Source organism: Antedon mediterranea, chromosome 8 (genome assembly GCF_964355755.1).
Source record: "Antedon mediterranea chromosome 8, ecAntMedi1.1, whole genome shotgun sequence".
In the NCBI taxonomy this organism is placed as follows: Eukaryota; Metazoa; Echinodermata; class Crinoidea; order Comatulida; family Antedonidae; genus Antedon; species Antedon mediterranea.
The window spans coordinates 10,169,062-10,188,383 of record NC_092677.1 but is presented as its reverse complement, the minus strand read 5'-3'; the positions used below and the strand labels follow the sequence as shown (position 1 = coordinate 10,188,383).

At 34.7% G+C, this 19,322-nt stretch overlaps 1 protein-coding gene across 1 annotated transcript; it reads left to right on the top strand.

Annotated features, from left to right (window-relative positions):
- The first annotated feature begins 200 nt into the window (after positions 1–200).
- LOC140057600 (uncharacterized) lies at positions 201–11,148 on the top strand. The gene is made up of 18 exons (XM_072103315.1): positions 201–696; positions 2,198–2,460; positions 3,237–3,426; positions 3,512–3,662; positions 3,836–3,960; positions 4,505–4,617; positions 4,938–5,090; positions 5,234–5,454; positions 5,663–5,713; positions 5,882–6,042; positions 6,432–6,560; positions 6,927–7,068; positions 7,438–7,597; positions 8,093–8,190; positions 8,378–8,461; positions 8,653–8,762; positions 9,206–9,352; positions 9,542–11,148. Exons 2-18 carry the CDS (start codon positions 2,229–2,231, stop codon positions 10,590–10,592), a joined length of 3,318 nt encoding a protein of 1,105 aa, XP_071959416.1. The 5' UTR covers positions 201–696; positions 2,198–2,228; the 3' UTR covers positions 10,593–11,148.
- Positions 11,149–19,322: the final 8,174 nt, after the last annotated feature.

Here is a 19,322-nt window from a genome sequence, read left to right as displayed (position 1 = left end):
ATCATTACACCATCACTTCACTCTCCAGTATACAGCACCCGCCACACCTATTCCAGACACAGTCTCCAATCCAGAACGCAACCAAGTGATCCAAGAACCATGTTTTAACGCAGTATGGCCATATCAACAAATTTATTATTGATAAATACATTATTCCATTATTAATTATTTATACTTTTTAATAATTATATTAAAGACAAACCCATTTTTTACAATTGCAGATGACTCAATTCCACAGGTCAAAATCTGAGCCAACAAAAAGAAGCAAAATGCATGGCAGAGCTAAGCCAAAAAGATTTGAGCAAAAAGAGAAAGGCGTGAGCTGAGAAGAAATGAGCAAAATGAAGTTGGCTTTACCACAAACCACATAACATGGATGAAGTAAACAAAGCATGTAAGGAGTTGGAGCAAACCACCGCATTTAATTTACATGGCATTAACATCATACCAATCAAATCATCACCATTACGTCATCACAAGTCAAGCTCGTTAGCTGTGAGACAGCAAAACGCTAAGCTGATTATTAAATAGAAGTTCTACAATCATATACAATGAGAAGCCAGTCTTTAAATAAAGTGCACAGTAATCAGCTATTCCCATGGCAACCATATGAATCCATAATGAATCAGATTTCTTGTAGCAACATCCAATTAAACGCCTCGTCGTCTATCGATGAAACGCCATATTCCTTTTACGGTAAGACATTTATGTTTTTATATGGTTTATTTAATCAAATGGCGAACATTTTATAATAATATACATTTTATTTTATGGTAATAAATTTGTATTGTTGATTATCTGTATTTTATCTTATAATATTTATATCTTTGTGAATAACGCAGCTCAGTATTATATTGCTTATTTACTTTACGCTATCTTGATAATCAATACACCAGGCAGTTTTTAAGCTTGTTTATTTACATTTCTTCATATTTATATTATACTGTTGTTGTAAACGAAATAATTCTTTTTCAACAATACCAATCTGATTGGTGATAATATGCTAATTTTGTTAATATATAGAAATAATATTTCTTAATAATAATAGTGAATTTGTTGTTTTTAATATTATTTTTTTAGTTTTTAAGCTTGTTTAGTTTTTTTCACATTTATATTATACTGTTGTTGTAAACGAAATCATTCTTTTTCAACAATACCAATCTGATTGGTGATAATATGATAATTTTGTTAATATATAGAAATAATATTTCTTAATAATAATATTGAATTTGTTGTTTTTAATATTATTTGTTTAGTTTTTTTCACATTTATATTATAGTGTTGTAACTAATAATTTTGTTTGTTAATATATAGAAATATTTCTTAATAATAATATAGAATGAGTTATTTTTCATCTTGCTCTAGTTTTATTCTTTTTTTATAGAATTCATATAATGCAATGGTTTTTTTTATTTTGTCTCAAATTAAATTATATATTATTATTAATGATATTTAAAGATGTATTGTCCCTTGAAACACAAAAAAATGAAGGTCAAAATATTCTAAATTTAAAGTGGCCATATCAAAGTAATATTAAAGTTATTCACTTTAAGTCAAAAATTTAAGCCAAAACAACAAGTTTACGTAATTAACAGGTAAATTAGTTTGATTACATTTCATCTGGAAAATCGTCACGAGTGAAAGTAAACAAAGATTTCAAACCATGAGTACGCATTATGCATATGCTAAATTAGGATTGTTTACAACTCGTCACGGTTAAGAAGGTATTTTCACACAGATCATGAGGAAGTTTTATGATTATGCATACAGAGCAGCCAAACAAGTGCGTTGCATTATGGGATATGTTTTGATTGAAAACTTTGACTGGAAGTCAAAGTTATTTTTTTAACAAAAAAACGTCTGTATTTCAGTTAAATTTTTTTTTTTTCGAAAAATTTTTGGTGATAGTTAATAACTATTATGATACTTCAAAATGACCCACCTTTTTTCGAAATCTTTTATTTTTTATTTTTTTGGAATTAGTCAAAGGGACAATACATCTTTAAGATTACACCAATCTTAACTTTATGGCAATAATGTATTATCCATAAAAGTGAAGTGAAATAGATATATAATGACAATAATTTGTTAATACAATAAATGAAATAGATGATGACACAAAATACATATTTACAGTCTCCAACTATGATTACAATAAATACCAATATTCAATTTTCTTGTTCAATTTCATTTTTAGATAATGTGAAGCTCAATATTATTTTACTAGGATGACTTCTTCACGGCCGAACAATTTGGAACTTCATGTCTTTCGATCGCCCTCGGAAAAATTTTCTATCAATGGAATTTCACCCCCAAGCCCAAACACACCAACAATTTGCCTCTCCTCACCTAAGAAAACTAAACATTCTAATGGATTCAGTTTTCCTAGCAAAATAAACCATGGTTTCGTTCAGGATGATGAGTTAAATTTGGAGTACGGTCACCCACAAGGAAAAGAAGGTATTGATGCAATCATGTAGAGAGATAGGATTGGGTGCTGCCAAGCCCCTTTCACACTGATGGGGTTAAAACTAGTTTTCGAAATAAACTAGTGGCTGTATTCACCAATCACACAAGTGTGAGATATTTCCCTTAAATATTTAAGTATTTTTCTCAATAAATACTAAGTAATAAGTATTTCCTTTAAATTGTATTTACTTTAGATAGGAGATTGTCTTAATTTTAAGGGTGTTTCCCTTAGCCCAAGTGCGAATGATGAATACCGTCATAGGTTGTAGTTGTAATATCATCATTGAAATTATAATTTATCAATATAATAAGTAATCAACAGTAATAATGTATACAAGGAAGACCTATTGTGACTTCAATATTGTTATTATTATTATTATTCACTTAATCACTTATGTAATTTAACTATATTCTATTCTGTATGGCCTTTTCTGAATTGTCTTAATACAGTTAAAGCGTGGTTCCCACTAGTGACGCAACACAAGGACGTAACGCAACGCAAGTGAATTGACCAATCACAAGCGATGGCTTATTCGCTTGTGATTGCTAACTGTCTATAACTTCGCTTGTCATTGGTTAAAATGCTTGCATTGCGTTTACGTTCTTGTGTTACGTTCTAGTGGGAACCAAGCTTAAAGGAATGTTTAACCTTGCAATTCAATTTGTCTACCTAATTAATTACTTTGATTAATCCATTTCAATATTTGAAATAACGGTATTATCTGATTTCTCTGTAATATAATATTATTATTTTTGCAAAACTTCAGGATGGGACATTCCAGGCTTATTGGATACAGCAAGCATGTCTTCCATGCTATCACTACCAACAGCCACAGTCGCAGGAGCTCTTGCTCTAAGTCCGGGAACAAGATCCCTGCAAACCGTACCACGAAGCCAGACACAGGATACGGTACTGACATGCGACGAATCATCTACTCCACATTCAGGTTTCAATAGGTGAGATTTTAATCATCAAACATTATAAATCATGTTTTTCATTTACTACATTTCATATAGAAATGTTTTGTTTTTAATCTTGCAGTTCTAATTTGTCTCTAACAATTCCTCCACTTCCTGGTATGGTCCTCAGCAAACGACACAGCTTCCCACTATCAGATGCGACCCCTGACCTTCTCTCACCAAGGTATACTTTTAAACATCAAAAGTCATTGGACGGACTGAACTGTATCAGTGTAAGTATAATGCTTACTCTAAAGCTACACTATCAAACGTTATGTTACAAAAAGATGTAATATGCCCATATATGGACATGATGATGTCATATCACTTCCATATTTGGCCATATCACCACCATATTTGGGCACATCACACTTTTTTGTTAAACTTTGTGACATTTTTTTTCCAGAAATCTTTTGATATGTCATCAATAAAGCCATTGACTCCATTGTCACCTTTAAGTCCAGCATGGGCTAGAAAGTTGTCATCTATCAGTAGCAGTAACAGTTTAGTCAGCAGTGATGGAAGTTTCAGGTTTGGTACTGAGCCATATTGATAAGATGATTCGATTGATGTTTGCATAGTAATCAGGGGTAGACCTAGCAGGATAGATCTAGGATGTGCACTCCCCTTTGAAATTATGAACTACTCTTGATATTTTGACAGACTATATAAATATTATATGTTATTCTTTTGATCCGCCTGGTAATGTTTCTTTCTTGTTCTAAGCTTCCGAAGACCATGATAAATATACTGTGCCCACATACTGTAGGCTCTTACCCATCATAATCAGTGGCGGATCAATTTAAATAACGGTGAGAGTGGGGGTGGTGAAAGGGCCGAAAAACGGTGAAATGAAGTGCTGAGTTTGATCCCATCATTTATTTGGGGTGGAGAGGTGGGGGAACTGGGCTGGCTGCCCTTCCCCCTTGATAATATGTACTTTTCAATATAAAAGAGGGCTTCAGACAATAAAAGTGATGATTTTAAATGGTGTAGATAGATTTGGAGATAGGGGGCCGGTGAAAATCAATAAATAGTCTTGGCTGAGAATTGACCTAACTGTAATTTTTTACAGTATTGATGCTGAAGAATCATTTAAAACTGATCGATTTCGTCAAATCTTTAAGACGGTAGCAACCAAAGCCAACAAACTACGCCAGAATAAAATACACCCTGAAGCCTTGGAAGGTAAACCCTCTCAACTGAGAAATAATCAAAAGTATTGTAATTGTTTGTACTGTGGTGTTGAGTAATTGGTCAGATGTTTTTCCTTAATCTAACCCCTAGCCATCAGCGCAACCTCAGTGGTCTAGAGGTATGAACGCTAGGCTATTGATTTGAAGGTCGTGGGTTCTAGTCCTACCCTAGAATTACTTGCATATTTTTTCTCAATGTACTTGGTATAAAGTACAAATTACATCAGAGTAGGGCAAAACATTTGACTAATAAAAAGTATATATTATTATTTAAAATCATACTGTATAAGAATAATAATTGTTTTGCTTTAGTTCCTATGTCTAAAAAACGGAAAAGGCTAGATTCATTTGCACCAAGTTCGTGTGTGGAAGAAACTGCTTTAGAGGTTAGCTTTTTCTCAAAAAAGATCACATTACCAAAATGGTTGAAGAGGTTAAAACATATGAAATCTATAGATCCAGCAGGTAAGTGGGATTGTATATTATAAAAATATTCATACCATAGAACTACCATAAAACATCGAAAATCTTTTTAAGGTTTTACGGTATTCCAATTTTATCTAATTGTGAAAAAATAAATCAAAATTTCAATTTATTTTATTTCGTAGGTTCACTTTGGCTAGCATGGCTCTTCATAGTTGCTGTTGCATTTGTATACAATGCTGTCACCATTTTTCTGAGAGGGGTGTTTGGTTATGATAATAATTTGATAAATGAGGAGAAAAGTTTTTTCATGTGGTTGGGCTTTGACCTATTATTTGACCTTGTATATTTCCTGGACATCTTCTTGCGGATGCGGATTCAATTTATACATGGTGGTATGTACGTGGTAAGTGACTAGAAATAGATTTAAAGATAGATTCAGATTTTTTAATACTGTTATACAAATAATTAAGATTTATGTGTTGAATGGTGAGAATAATCATAATACATGAGTTGAAAAATTGATTTCTCCATTTAATGAGGCGGAGCAGAGTTAAATAGAGCAGACGACCACCAATGATTAAACTTTATACATACTACGATTTTCTTTGCAGGAGGATAAAGCACTGACAAAGAAGTATTACTTTTCAACAAACAATTTTAAGGTAAGTGTGAAAAAAATATAAAAAAATATTTATTAAAAAAATGAAACTTTAACTATTGTTGTAAAGTGGCATGGCTCTTTTGGCACTTCTTGGCGCAATCAAGCTATTTGTTCTGTATTTGTATTTGGTGAAATTAATAAAATATATGTCGATGTTTGTATTTTTTAGTTGGATGTTGTATGTCTTTTACCCTTTGACCTGCTTTCCAAGATTTGGTTGAACGAAAGATTCATGATTTTTATACGCTTACCACGTTTGCTCAAGTACCATAGCTACAATGAGTTTGTCAGTCGTTTTGAAAGTAGCTCTAGTTTCGCAAATGCATTTAGGTATAGTAAAACCCATATTAAGGGGAAACCTTTGTAACCCAACAAAATGAACCCCTTAATAGAGGTTGAGCGTAGTGTTATATTGCCCCCAACTACAGTAGAAAATCCATTAGGAGATACCTTTCGGGACCCAAAAACGTGTTCCTTTAATGAATTCTTAGTGGTTGACTGTAGTGTTTAAACATCATTTCACAAGAGAATGTTTCCTTAATTGGCTGTCACCTAAATAGTACATAGCCATAGTGTTAAAACATGTGTCCCTTTAATCCCGGGATGTTCCCTGTATAGTGGTTGGCTGTGGTGTTAAAAGATGTATTTCCCTTCAATTCATTTCAAAATGTTATTTTGTTGTATTTCAAATAACTTCTATGCATTCTTTCAAATTTTAGAGTTGGAAAAATGGTTAGCTACCTGTTGTATATGATACATCTAAACACTTGCTGTTATTACGCAATCTCTCTCTATGAAGGCATCGGAGTCAATGAATGGGTTTACAACAACGCAGAGAATTCTAACCCGTACGTTTTCATATAGTTCTATCAGGGGAGAGTGAAATTACACGCTTTAAAAGTGAAATTACACTCTTCCTTTGTTCTATCAAGGAATGTCTTTGGTTTAATTCTGGAGCATATCCAAGAGAGTTCTACTGTATTGGCAGTTGTAAAAAGAAAATTATAAATGATAGGATGAGGATAGGCCATGGGAACTAGATGATATGGTTCACATCAGCAAAGTTTACCAACAATAACATTGCTAACTGAAACCATACCCTGCTTTGGTGTAGATTGAAATTTGTTTGTACTGGTAGTACTGTAACAAATGTATGGTTATGTTGGGATAAATATTACATTATATATTAATTGATATCTTATTTTCCTCAATAGCTATATACGATGTATGTACCGAGCAACCAAAACGCTCATCACAATTGGAAACCTGCCCGTTCCCATGACAGACCTTGAAATCGTCTTCATGAATATTGATTTCGCCATCGGTATATTTGTCTTTGCATCTATCATTGGTCAGGTTCGTTTCCAAGGACATTAAAGCTTTAGTTCCTGCTAGAACGCAACACAAGGTTTTACAGGCATGCAGAGAAAGTTATTGACCAATTACAAGTGATGAATCATCCAAACTGTTGATTTTGATTGGTCAAATCTGCTTTTGTTGCTCACACATCCTTGTGTTGTGACCTGGTTCAAACTACCCTTAAAGTAAAATGTATTTCTCAAAATGACAAGACCACACTAAACAAGCTATATCATCCGTTCACCTAAAGAAAAAATAACTACAGCGGAGTAGAATAACTGGCATACACTACTTAATATCATAATTTATAGGCCTACTACACATTACCATTACAACTTCAAAGGATTAGAATGTCTTCATTTGCAGATGCGGGATATTGTAGGGGCAGCAAGTGCCACCAAGGAGAGATTCCGAGAGAGAATGGACAACACCATGCTGCTGTTGAAGAACTGGCAAATACCTGAGCATGTGCAGAAGAAGGTCCGTATGTGGTACATGTATAAGTGGGACAGTGGAGAACTTATTGGTATGTAATTGGTTAACAGATGGATTTGCTTCTAGTGATCATGTGATTTCATCCATTTTACCAACAGATTAAGACCTCATTCAGAAGACAATGTAGGCCTACTATTAACTTGGATTAGGATTAGGTGTAGCACTCATGAGCTGTACCCACAGTTCACTATTGAATATAAAATAACATGAAAAAAGTAACCTGCCTCAATTTATGATAACTAAATATATAAATGCTACATGTAGATTTAGCTGGAGCTGTAGCTTGGTGGTTAACATGCTTGCCATCCAATATCAATATCCAGGGTTCAATCCTGACATTGTGCTTGGCTTGTATTAGCTCACTATACTACTGTAATCCACTTCCTAAGCCTCAAATTACACTTTCGAGCAGTGTAGTTTATCAAATTTTATACCTCCATGGTTTGTCCATCCTGTAATTGGTGACACTTTCTGTTGGATGTAAATGAATTTTTTACATGAAAGACTTTGTTTTCAATGTTTTCAGATGAAGCAGACATCTTGTCTGGAGTTCCTCTCAAGATGCAAACAGATATAGCCATTCATGTCCACATGGACACACTTACGAAAGTATCTCTGTTCCAGGTGAAGTATATAAACACATGTTATAGCAAATTTCTCTTCCTTCCAACCTATTAAAACTATGCCAGAACCCATTCAGATATTTACATAACAGAGACTGATAGTGTGCCATAAGAGCAACTTCACTGAAACACTACCAGCTAGCAACTAACAAGGACAACGGTAATTTCAACTTTTCTATATCTTGTAGGACTGTGATAAGATGTTACTGAGAGATTTGATGCTAAAATTGAGAGCTGTTTTATTTTTGCCTGGAGATTTTATTTGTCGTAAAGTGAGTAAAAACTGTTGAAATTTTAATTTCAATTACAATTTAAAAAACTAAGCCAACTAAAAGTTATAGAACACGTACAAATTTAAAATGTCATACTATTCATTCAATATTTCTCTTCCTTGTTCCATTGAGTTCCCATGATGTTGTTTAAAATATAATATGATATGCCCAAAGTATTTTTCTGTTTTAAGGGTGAAGTTGGTAAAGAAATGTATATTATTAAAAGTGGACAGGTACAGGTGTTAGGAGGGGGTAAAGTTCTTGCAACTCTACATGCTGGCAGTGTCTTTGGAGAAATAAGGTAGGTTACTGAAACAGATCGAATCTAACCACCAAGACTCTTGTCTCGTTCGTCAGATGAGATTTTAAGCAGGTCTTTTTTTCCCAAATGCATGCTCACTAACAAAATAAAATTTTAAAGATATCTTCACCATGTGTGAATAGTAGACAGTGGCGTAACATAGAGATCTGAGGCCCCTGGTTTAGGAACCCTAAGTGGCCCTCCAACGCTGAGGCCTTGGGCGTTTTTAGCTTTTTCGACATATTTTAATGCCTGTCTTTTCCTCTGGGCACTGCTCATGGGTCCCTATAAGCTCTGGGTCCCCGGGGTTTAACCAGTGAGCGCTCATAGCCGTTACGCCACTGTTAATAGATGCTGTTTTGCAACTGCCCTGGAGATCACCTCTCTTGAACACCTCTAATTGATAAGTGGTATACGAAATTTGTTAAACTCTTTGTCATCAGCCTCCTAAGCCTGTCTGGTGGAAATCGTCGTACTGCTGATGTGTATTCACCAGGGTATGCCAACCTCTTTGTCCTGGACAAAAAAACCCTCCATGAGACATTGGTAAATTATCCAGAGGCCCAAGAACTGTTGCAGAAGAAAGCAAAGTAAGAATACAGTATATGCAATTCCTATTGCAAGATAATATTTAATAGTCTGTTGTCAGGTGTGGAAATACAGCATCCTGTATATATATAGTGCTTATTTTTATATTATATTTTGCTCAAATCAAAGCTAATAACAATTATATTTAACTCTACTGCCATATGATGAATAATGTATTTATTTTTCTTTAGCGAAATTCTTAAGAAAAATGAAGAGAATGGTGTCGGTCCAAAGAAAAAGCGGCGTGGAAAGTCACTTATAGCGGAGTCTATACTCACAGCTGATAAAAGGAACACACCAAGGTTTTTCAATGCCGTTCTACAAGTTTCCCGTAAAAAGAAACTCGCAGCAACGATATTGAAGGGCGGGATGCCTCCTCAAGATGAGAGCGAAGATGACGATAGTGATTTTAATGAGATGCAAAACCATAAGGATTCATTTACTGAGGAAAACATTATGAAGAATGCATCTGGAGAGCCCAACGTTATCGTTCATCAACCTTCTGATGGAGTAGTTCCAAGTGAAGGATCACAAGGCAATACTGGCAATGAAGAGTCGACCAATCATTGTGAGTTACCTGATCAAGAACATATAATTGTAGTCAAAGAAAATGTTAACCCCTCTAATAAAATAGAACAGTCTAATATATCAAAGATTGGTGATGACCATTTCAAATTAGAACAGCCCATTACAGCTAAAGAGGGTAGTCAAGATGATTATGGAAAAGTTAAGGAGAATATTAATGCTGATGTTAAATTGGAACAAACCATTGTTTCTAACGGGGGTGATACAGACAACACACTCACTTCAAATTGTAACAAATTAATAAAGACAACCACGTGCATTGATTTAGAGAGCGACGTAGAAAACACCGAACATAAGAATGAAAAGGCGGATGATAAAATGATTCAATGTAAAGATAAAGAACTTGAGCATGAAGATCTAGATGGTGAGAAGATACAGCAGACATCCAAATGTCAGGTGAAACAAGAGCAGATGCCCTCTAGTTTATCTCAACCAGCTGATCCTAAACGATTAAGAAAAACATCAACCCACATAGATATGGAGGGAGATGTGGTCACAGAAGATGCTCAAAGGGATGATAAGATAGACGTGTTCAACAAAAGAGAAAATACAGAACCCGAAAGAAACAATGAAAGTGAGAGGCATTCAACTTTACCACCAAATAAATTGCGAAAGACATCAACGCACATTGACATCGAAGAGGACATACAAAAATAGACGTTAAATTAATCCAAAAATAAAGAAAAAGAAATAATACGAAATGGACCCTATGGTTAAATAATACAAAATGTGTGGTGCTTTACATTTGTATTCAAGTAAAATAAATAATACAGTAATATAAAACTCCGATATAAAGCTTGGTTCCCACTAGAACGCAAGGACGTAAACGCAACGCAAGCGTTTTAACAAATGACAAGCGAAGTTATAGACAGTTAGCAATCACAAGCGAATAAGCCATCGCTTGTGATTGGTCAATTCACTTGCGTTGCGTTACGTCCTTGCGTTGCGTCGCTAGTGGGAACCACACTTTAAAAGGGGACACCGTTTCGGGAACCACCAAAATGTCCCTTCAATAGAAATGTCTCCTGAATAGGGGTTGGCCATAATGTTAACAATTATATTGCCCCCTCATGCGGGTATATGTCCACTTCATTGGTGTCCCCTGAATAGGGGTGTTCCGCGAGTTGTGACGGACGTAGTCTTTGTGAACAACAATGTTTTTGGTGTGACGTCATTATTATACAGTACCAGTATTAATTGTAGATTGTTTATTGATGAGTAAATTAAATATCTATTACTATTCTCTGAAAACAATTGTTTGTGTTGCTGTTCGTCTTTGAAGCTCCGTCTACACTATCAAACTAGTTTGACAAAAAAGTGTGATGTGTCCAAATATGGTAGTTATATGCCAAAATATGGTGGTGATATGACATCATCATGTCCATATATGGGCATATCACATTTGTTGTCACATAAAGTCTGATAGTGTAGACAGAGCTTTACAAATGTACAACATTGGTAGGCATATTTGATTATTTCTCCTTTTTAGTCTGTTTTTTTTTAAACTTGCTTTCAACGTTACCATTTTTTCCAAATTATGTAACAGCTTGGTGCGCGTAACTTTTGACCAATTACATGCGGAAGTTCTCCGGATGATCTGATTGGTCAAATCACTTATACGACGTCAATGCATCAACGTTAACCCTATGCTAGTGGAAGGGAGAGATTTACCATAGAGAAAAGACAATAATATTGAAATAAATAAATCCAACAACAAACATACATCCTACTTCTAAAAAATACACAAAACAACTTCCAATTTAAATCCTTCAAAGCGAAAATGAATTACTTTTTTTCAAAAATACATGCATTCAGGTATGCTGATTATTATATTACGTGATGCCTTAAAAGGAATGTAACGGAGAGATTATCAAATTATCAAATAAACAATCATGAGAACGTCGTGCCTGACTAATACCTCAAGGACTATTGTGTCATCTCAAAGTTGAAAGGATTTTAAAAGTGATGTGTTTGCCGGCAGTATAGTATAGCCAATAGACATTAAGTCGTATTTTCGTGAAATTGTGTTTCACATAGATTTCACGATATTCAATTTAAAAAAATATTTTTTTTATGGCATTATACTTTCGGCATTTTGCAAATCAATAATAATAATAATAATAAAATATTTTTCAACAAATCGATAATAGATTCAATCCTAGTCGATTAACAACTCTAATCTATAGAGTATAGGCATTATCGATTAGTTAATCAATATATCAATTTATCCTATGTCCTTGTTACGTACAAAACATGTTTAAGCTCGGTTCCCACGCGGGCCCAATTACCTAAGTACTGTACAACGCAATTAATTTGACCAATCTGAAGTCAAAGTTCAGATGAGTCGTCGCTTGTGATCGAGCCGCGCCTGAAGTACACATTTTTCGGTAAATAAGTATTAGGAAATTATTATTATTTTTTTTATTTATTTATTTTTATTTATTTATTTTTTTTTTTTTTGGCGTTGCGCATACATGTTCAAGTGTCCTAATCGAGTAGTGGAAACAAGACTTTAAGTTGATTTTTGGGCCTACTACAAATAGGCTTCCATTGAAGTCTTGCCATAGACCTAGTTGTTGTTTAAGTTCACATTGGCCAGCATCATTAGGCCGCCTAAGCACAATGTATAATTACACCGTTAAGCACGGTCCGTATCCCGAGGCAATACATTACATCGCATACGGTAATAATAAATAGCATTGCGCTAATAATATTTTATGCATTTTTAAGCCTGATATCGGAAGCAGGTTGTATATTGACTTCTGGACCGTGGGCTATACCTTGGGGAAAAAACCAATAACTCTGGCTTTAACAGTACTGTAGGCCTACTTATACGTGCTCACTTTGCGCGCCATACTATTTTGACTCCACCTACAATATGTTAAGTTATGACCCATACTATTAACAATTATAAATAAACACATTAGGCATAGAACATTAATTCTAAACCGCCCGGTGATATACTGAAATTTAATTAATTAATTTGAAACAATGAGATGAGGAAATCTGTGAGATTCGAACCCGGACCTTCTGCTTGATATGCTAATGTCCTAACCTAAATTAGACCACTGGGGCTTTCATGGTATAGTTCAAACCCGATTAGATAGCGACTCTTTAACAATCTCGGCGTGGTACGGCGGGACAGCACTAGTTCCCAAATAAAAAAATATAATTATAATTTATATAAACACATTAGGCACAGAACATTAATTCTAAACCGCCCGATGATATACTAAAATTTAATTAATTAATTTGAAACGATAAAGATGAGGAAAGTACCCTCTCTCCCACTTCTAAACCAACAACAATATATTGACATTAGGAGCCCTATCGACTTTAAAGTTTTCTTAAATTAACAAAAATGGGAATATATTGTTGTAAATGAAGTATGGGAAGTTAATTATATAAATGTCTTGGATTATTACGCATGCCCAGTAAAGGTATTTAGTTTAGTGATGCATGAAACCGCTTCGAACAAAAAATGAGGGTTAATAAATAAATAGTTTTACTTTCACATTCCAACTTACTAAGCGGATCGGACAGAGACCATTTCTTTTCATTCCTTTTTCTTTCTCCTAAATTAACTATTCACGAAATCTACTTTATGTTTGTACCCCTTAAGCGTTTAACCCCGAACAGGTGGGAGAAAACCGTTGGTCTGTAGGCGGTTAAAACCACCTCAGCCCCAGGGTAAGACAAGAAAAACTCAACGTTAACAAAACAGCCTTAATATTGTAAACACATATTATATCGACGTAACGTGCTCTGTTTAGCCTTGGCAATGTCTCCTTTTTGATATCTTCTGAATATTTATCTTTTCTGTTCTTAAACACGACTTGCTTTTTTATTGCGCAGGCATGCATACATCAGCGATTATTATATTACAAATTATATTGCATAGACAGACTGGTTATATCTTGAAAGGCAGTACCGTACACTTCCACGTGCTGGTGGTGGTGGCCTACAATAAATAATTATTTCGTAAGCAGTTTTATACTTTACATGATTAGGCCTACAGTATTTTTTACGCAAAAAGACGTCATCCGAAAAGAACATTTTATTTCTTACAGGTTAATAAACTTTGCTTGATAACATAAGTTCTGTAAATAAATATTACCACTTAGGACGCACACAGACGTACCGCAAGGAAACGTCATCCGAAATGCCGCATGTGATTGGTCAAATTAATATTGCATTGCGTGTAGGCATACAGTTGTGTGTAGTGGGAATAGCATCATGGAACAGAAAATTATATTTTGTTGCTCCATACTATTAAGCTATACATTGATTGCCAGTGTCTAATTCCTCCTTGTAAAATTGTTTAATTATTCGTGCAATGATATTAGAAATATATGGGTGTAAAGCAAAGTTATGTATATTGTATATCCGACTTAACGATGGCTATGTATGAATAATGAAAGCCTAAAGCAGTTATATTTGTATGCATACTGTTTTGATTTAAATCACTTTGGCTTCTCCTGTCTTTCTATTCATGTAAAAATGTTGATCGTTTAACTCGACAGTAAAATCTTCCTTTCAAAAACGTTTCTTTTCCGAGGCGAATAAACGATCTGAAAAGTTTAGCCAGCGGCGGTAAAGAGGCCTTCTAGGAGTTGACCAAATCTCATTCATCACGGTAATCCTTGCGAACCATGAGCATAAATAATTATCATCGCCTAAATGTGAATATAATCAGTGACTTCCAATGTAAAATTCATAATTGTCAAAATAATGTCGATTTGTGGTTAAAATGTTGTTTTTTACTTCCCCTGAACAACCCTCATGATCATAATCACCTCAGATGTTTGTAAGCCTATACAGGGAGGCTTTATATCATTGCATTTGTATATGCATTGTTATTTGCCGTAAGAGCTAAATAGCCCACGGCCTGCTTAGTAATTATTGCCGCATCTCACGAGACTGAAAATGTGCGTGATCGCCTGCGGCATTTAGCATCGCCGGCGGCTTACGTTTTCACCAGAGTACCATTATTCCTACTGCTTGCAGTTCACAGAAGAAGATTTTCTCGCAATATTGAAGCATATTTTTGATTATTTTGACGTTTTTTCACTGTTCCGTTGCAGGTAAGTGTGTTTTAATGTATAAAATATTAAAACCTCGCAATAGGCATAGGAAAACACAAGCGGCGCTGTTAATTATTTGCGTTCGTACTCAAATGCAAGACAGTTCGTTCTTAGGCTGACTGAGCATTTATGTATCTGGAGGCCATGGGCGAGTAAGCCGAGCTTCCTCGTCAGATATTCACAGATATATAAAATAAATAGGCCTAGCTGAACAAAGTGGAGAAAACATTTTCTTCATTTTAATTTTAATTGTTTCCTTTTGATATTTTTTGGCGTACGTATCGGTCGATTCGACGCGACGACGCAACGTGGGGACCAAATGCGGTGCAGTTCTTGTTTGTAGCGACAAGTGTCTCCGCCAAACCCTAACATAGACAGCAATGCGTTTCACACAATTATTAGGGATTTTGAATGCATATTTAAAACCATTGCCGTAATATATAAGGTAAACTATTTATAAGCAAATATTTAATTCATTATAATTGTTCGTAATATTGAATCGCGATACTGGTCTACTGATGGCGCCAATTATAAATGTCACAAACGAATTAGCGATCAAATGAACACACGTTTTTTATTTTTAAGGCGCAAAAAAAACACCTTTTTTTAGCAAAATCCGTAAACGATATCGCGTCACGGTTTTCCTTGCCGTATGCCTATCTTACAACAACGGAAGTCTGCCCGTTCTATGTTACACGCGGTAAGAACGATGACAAAAATGTCATAGTAAGAAACAATATTCGTAAAAAAAAAATCTACAATTAATATCCTAAATTCATCATCTTATAATTATTGTGACATAGGCCTACCAATATGATAATATGATTTTTAATTTTAAGTTATATCCATATATAAGGCTAGATACATAAATACTCATGCAATTTAATTAACTAAGAGTTTAACTTTATTATACTGAATACATAACTCGTTTTTTTTAATCTTCTATTGAAATCTAACCGTCATAGATTCCGCCTGACGTACATGGATGATGATAGTATTAATGTATGCAAATACTCGGAGCCAGTGTAGTTTTCGATTCGGGCCTAGCTTCGGGACATTTGACATAAAATTAGTCGCAAGTCCGTTCTAAGCCATTCTCATTATTAATGTAGCCTCGGAGAAGCAGCAGAAGCTATATCTAAGCATATTTTTTGGAGTATGTAATAATATTTGTGTCGCACATACTGTCCACTTTCTACTGATGATATTTTGTGAATGAAAGCAACAGATATGTAAACTAAAAGGTCCACAAATGAACGTATAACAGATTCCAATGAATGGAATACATGTCATCTTAATGCGGTTCATATTATGTCACCATTATATTTATTATGATGTCAACGTATTGCATGATTCCTGATGATGACATAATGTCGAAATAATGAATCGTATGACGATGGCAATCTTGATTTCCACTGGACGCAATTCAACGCCGTGACGTGACCGCGACGCAAGTAGTAATTTCACCTCGCGTCCAAGAACTAGAAACTTAAGCTTGGTTCCCACTAGATACGCAACGCCGTGCGAAAATGCCCTTCCAATAATTGTGTTTTCCCCCGTCTGCGTGAAATCAAATCTATGATGTTTGCAGCACTATTGCGTCGTCGGTTCCCACTTGTGATTACGCAATACAGCACTTTGCGTCGATACGTCACTGCTTTGCGTTCTAGTGGTTTCTACTGACGCAACGCAAGAACATACGTAAGCGCAACGCAAGTTTTGACTAATTACGAGCGACAGATCCTATCCACCAAAGATCATCATCCAAAGTCGCTTTACGTGATTATTCAACTCACTAATATCTCTATGATCACACATCAAGCTTTTCAATTACCCCAATAGTACTTATTCTTATTTAATTGGCAAAACGCAGGAGCGATAGAGGGCGTGCTATTTATTATTTCGGCCTATATTAAAGATAAAGATAACTCGAGATTTTAATAAGCATTTGCGACATCACCAATATATCGATTTTCCTGAAATATAAACATGGTCTGTTGATATTATGTACAGTATTTGCAAACAAAAAATAAAAAATAGAAAAATTTAAAAAAAAAACTGTGAGCGTTACAATGTAAATAAACACAATTATTTACATGTGTTTTTAAGGTTCGAATCTCGGTTATCATTCTCACAGATTTCCTCATCTTATCGTTTCAAATAAATATATGTATATAAATAAAATGTATCCGAAGACCAGATATGACAAAGACAATCGTGTATTAGTTCCTGGTATTTCTATTATTACTTCGAGTTCATGTTTTTGTATTAATTAAATTTGACACAAATCTGAATAAGATCTTTTCATTAGGATCGGGTGTAATGTGATCTGAATATAGTTTTACTTTGAATGTCGTTATCCACTTAGTTTAAATCACGCAGTGAATTACTGAAAGGATTTTAAAATGTATGTTTCCATATCTATTTCTTTCAGAATACGTATAAAATTTGTTCTCTGTCTATAACGCCCGGAGGAACAGAATTCGTAGGTTGACCAAGAACAAATGAAGGCTGCGAAAGCTAGGCGATTAAACGAATACAACGGAGGTAAAATATATAACTATACAAATCATTAACGAAAATGACATTGTTTTTCTTGATCTTTAGTAACCTTGTAACAAACTTTCGTATACATTAACGACTATTACAATAATATGCTTAAGGATGTGCACGTGTTGAAAACTTAATGTTGTTCCAAATTCTGCTATGTTCCAAATTCCTGTGATGTGTTCAAAATTCTGTTGATGTGTTCCAAATGCTGGTGATGTGAACTAATTTAATGTTTATACCACAAGGATGTGTTAAAAATTCTGCTGATGTGTTCCAAATTCCGGCGATGTGTTCAGAATTCTGCTAACGTGTTCCAATTTCCGGTGATGTGATCAAAATTCTGCTGATGTGTTCCAAATTCCTGTGATGTTTTCAAAATTATGCTGATGTTCCAAATTCCTGTGATGTGTTCCAAATTCCTGTGATGTGTTCCAAATTATTGTGATGTGAACCAATGTAGGCCTAATGTTTGTATCACAATGATGGTGATGTGTTGAAAATTCTGTTGATGTGTTCCAAGTTCTGGTGATGTGTTCCAAATTCTGGTGATGTGTTCCAAATTCTGTTGATGTGTTCCAAGTTCTGGTGATGTGTTCCAAATGCTGGTGATGTGAACCAATTTAATGTTTATACCACAATGATGTGTTAAAAATTCTGCTGATGTGTTCCAAATTCCGGCGATGTGTTCAGAATTCTGCTAATGTGTTCCAATTTCCGGTGATGTGATCAAAATTCTGCTGATGTGTTCCAAATTCCTGTGATGTTTTCAAAATTATGCTGATGTTCCAAATTCCTTCGATGTGTTCCAAATTATTGTGATGTGAACCAATGTAGGCCTAATGTTTGCATCACAATGATGGTGATGTGTTGAAAATTCTGTTGATGTGTTCCAAGTTCTGGTGATGTGTTCCAAATTCTGGTGATGTGTTCCAAGTTCCAAAATGGACAAATAAAATGTCTTAAATCTTGAATTCGCACGAACTGTATAGTGTATAATACGTTCCAATTACCGATCTTGCGATGTCACAGTGCCGTATACATTATTAAAGGGACCACCTTGTACAATATTATCTCTAAAGTAATATTTTCTCTAGAAAGTAGTGAAGAACACTAATCTAATATTATCTCCTTAATTTATATTACTAAACTGGCTTAGACATGTTGTCAGTAGTTTGACAGCATCATCGATTACAACCGATAGAATCCGGAACATACGACTTCAATACTTTAAATATATCAACGTAATTAGACTTTATTATTAAGCAAAAATAATCGGGAGCAGCATACGTAATGCTTTCTTGAATTTATTGAACACAGAAAATGTATCATAATATTAGATTTACTACTAAATAAATGTTCGATGACAGTGATAAAAAAATTTATGACGACAGAGAACTGACCGTAATACGGCAATAAAGTCAGATCACAAGTTAAAAATGAACGTTGGGTCGGGTGTAGAAAGTGAACGAGAGACTGTTTGGGAATATCAGGTGTGTACGGGTTGTATCATTAGGCAAGATACCTTAGACTAATTGCCTTGTTAATGCCGACAGGGCGTACCATAGATAACAGTTAATGACGACAGGACGTACCAAAGATAACAACGACGACATCCTACCGTATCCATAGATTATGAGTGTTGACGACAGAGATCTCACAGTGCCACAATTATGAAGATGATAGTGAAGACCAAAACCAAAGATGACGTCAGTGACGATACCGATGATACGACGACAAATCATTTAGGCCCTAT

Coding starts and splice junctions, on each gene's coding strand:
- LOC140057600 (XM_072103315.1), top strand. CDS start 2,229: ATGACTTCTTCACGGCCGAACAATTTGGAACTTCATGTCTTTCGATCG. Junction 2,461..3,236: donor TCACCCACAAGGAAAAGAAG/GTATTGATGCAA, acceptor GCAAAACTTCAG/GATGGGACATTCCAGGCTTA. Junction 6,043..6,431: donor AGTTTCGCAAATGCATTTAG/GTATAGTAAAAC, acceptor TTCAAATTTTAG/AGTTGGAAAAATGGTTAGCT.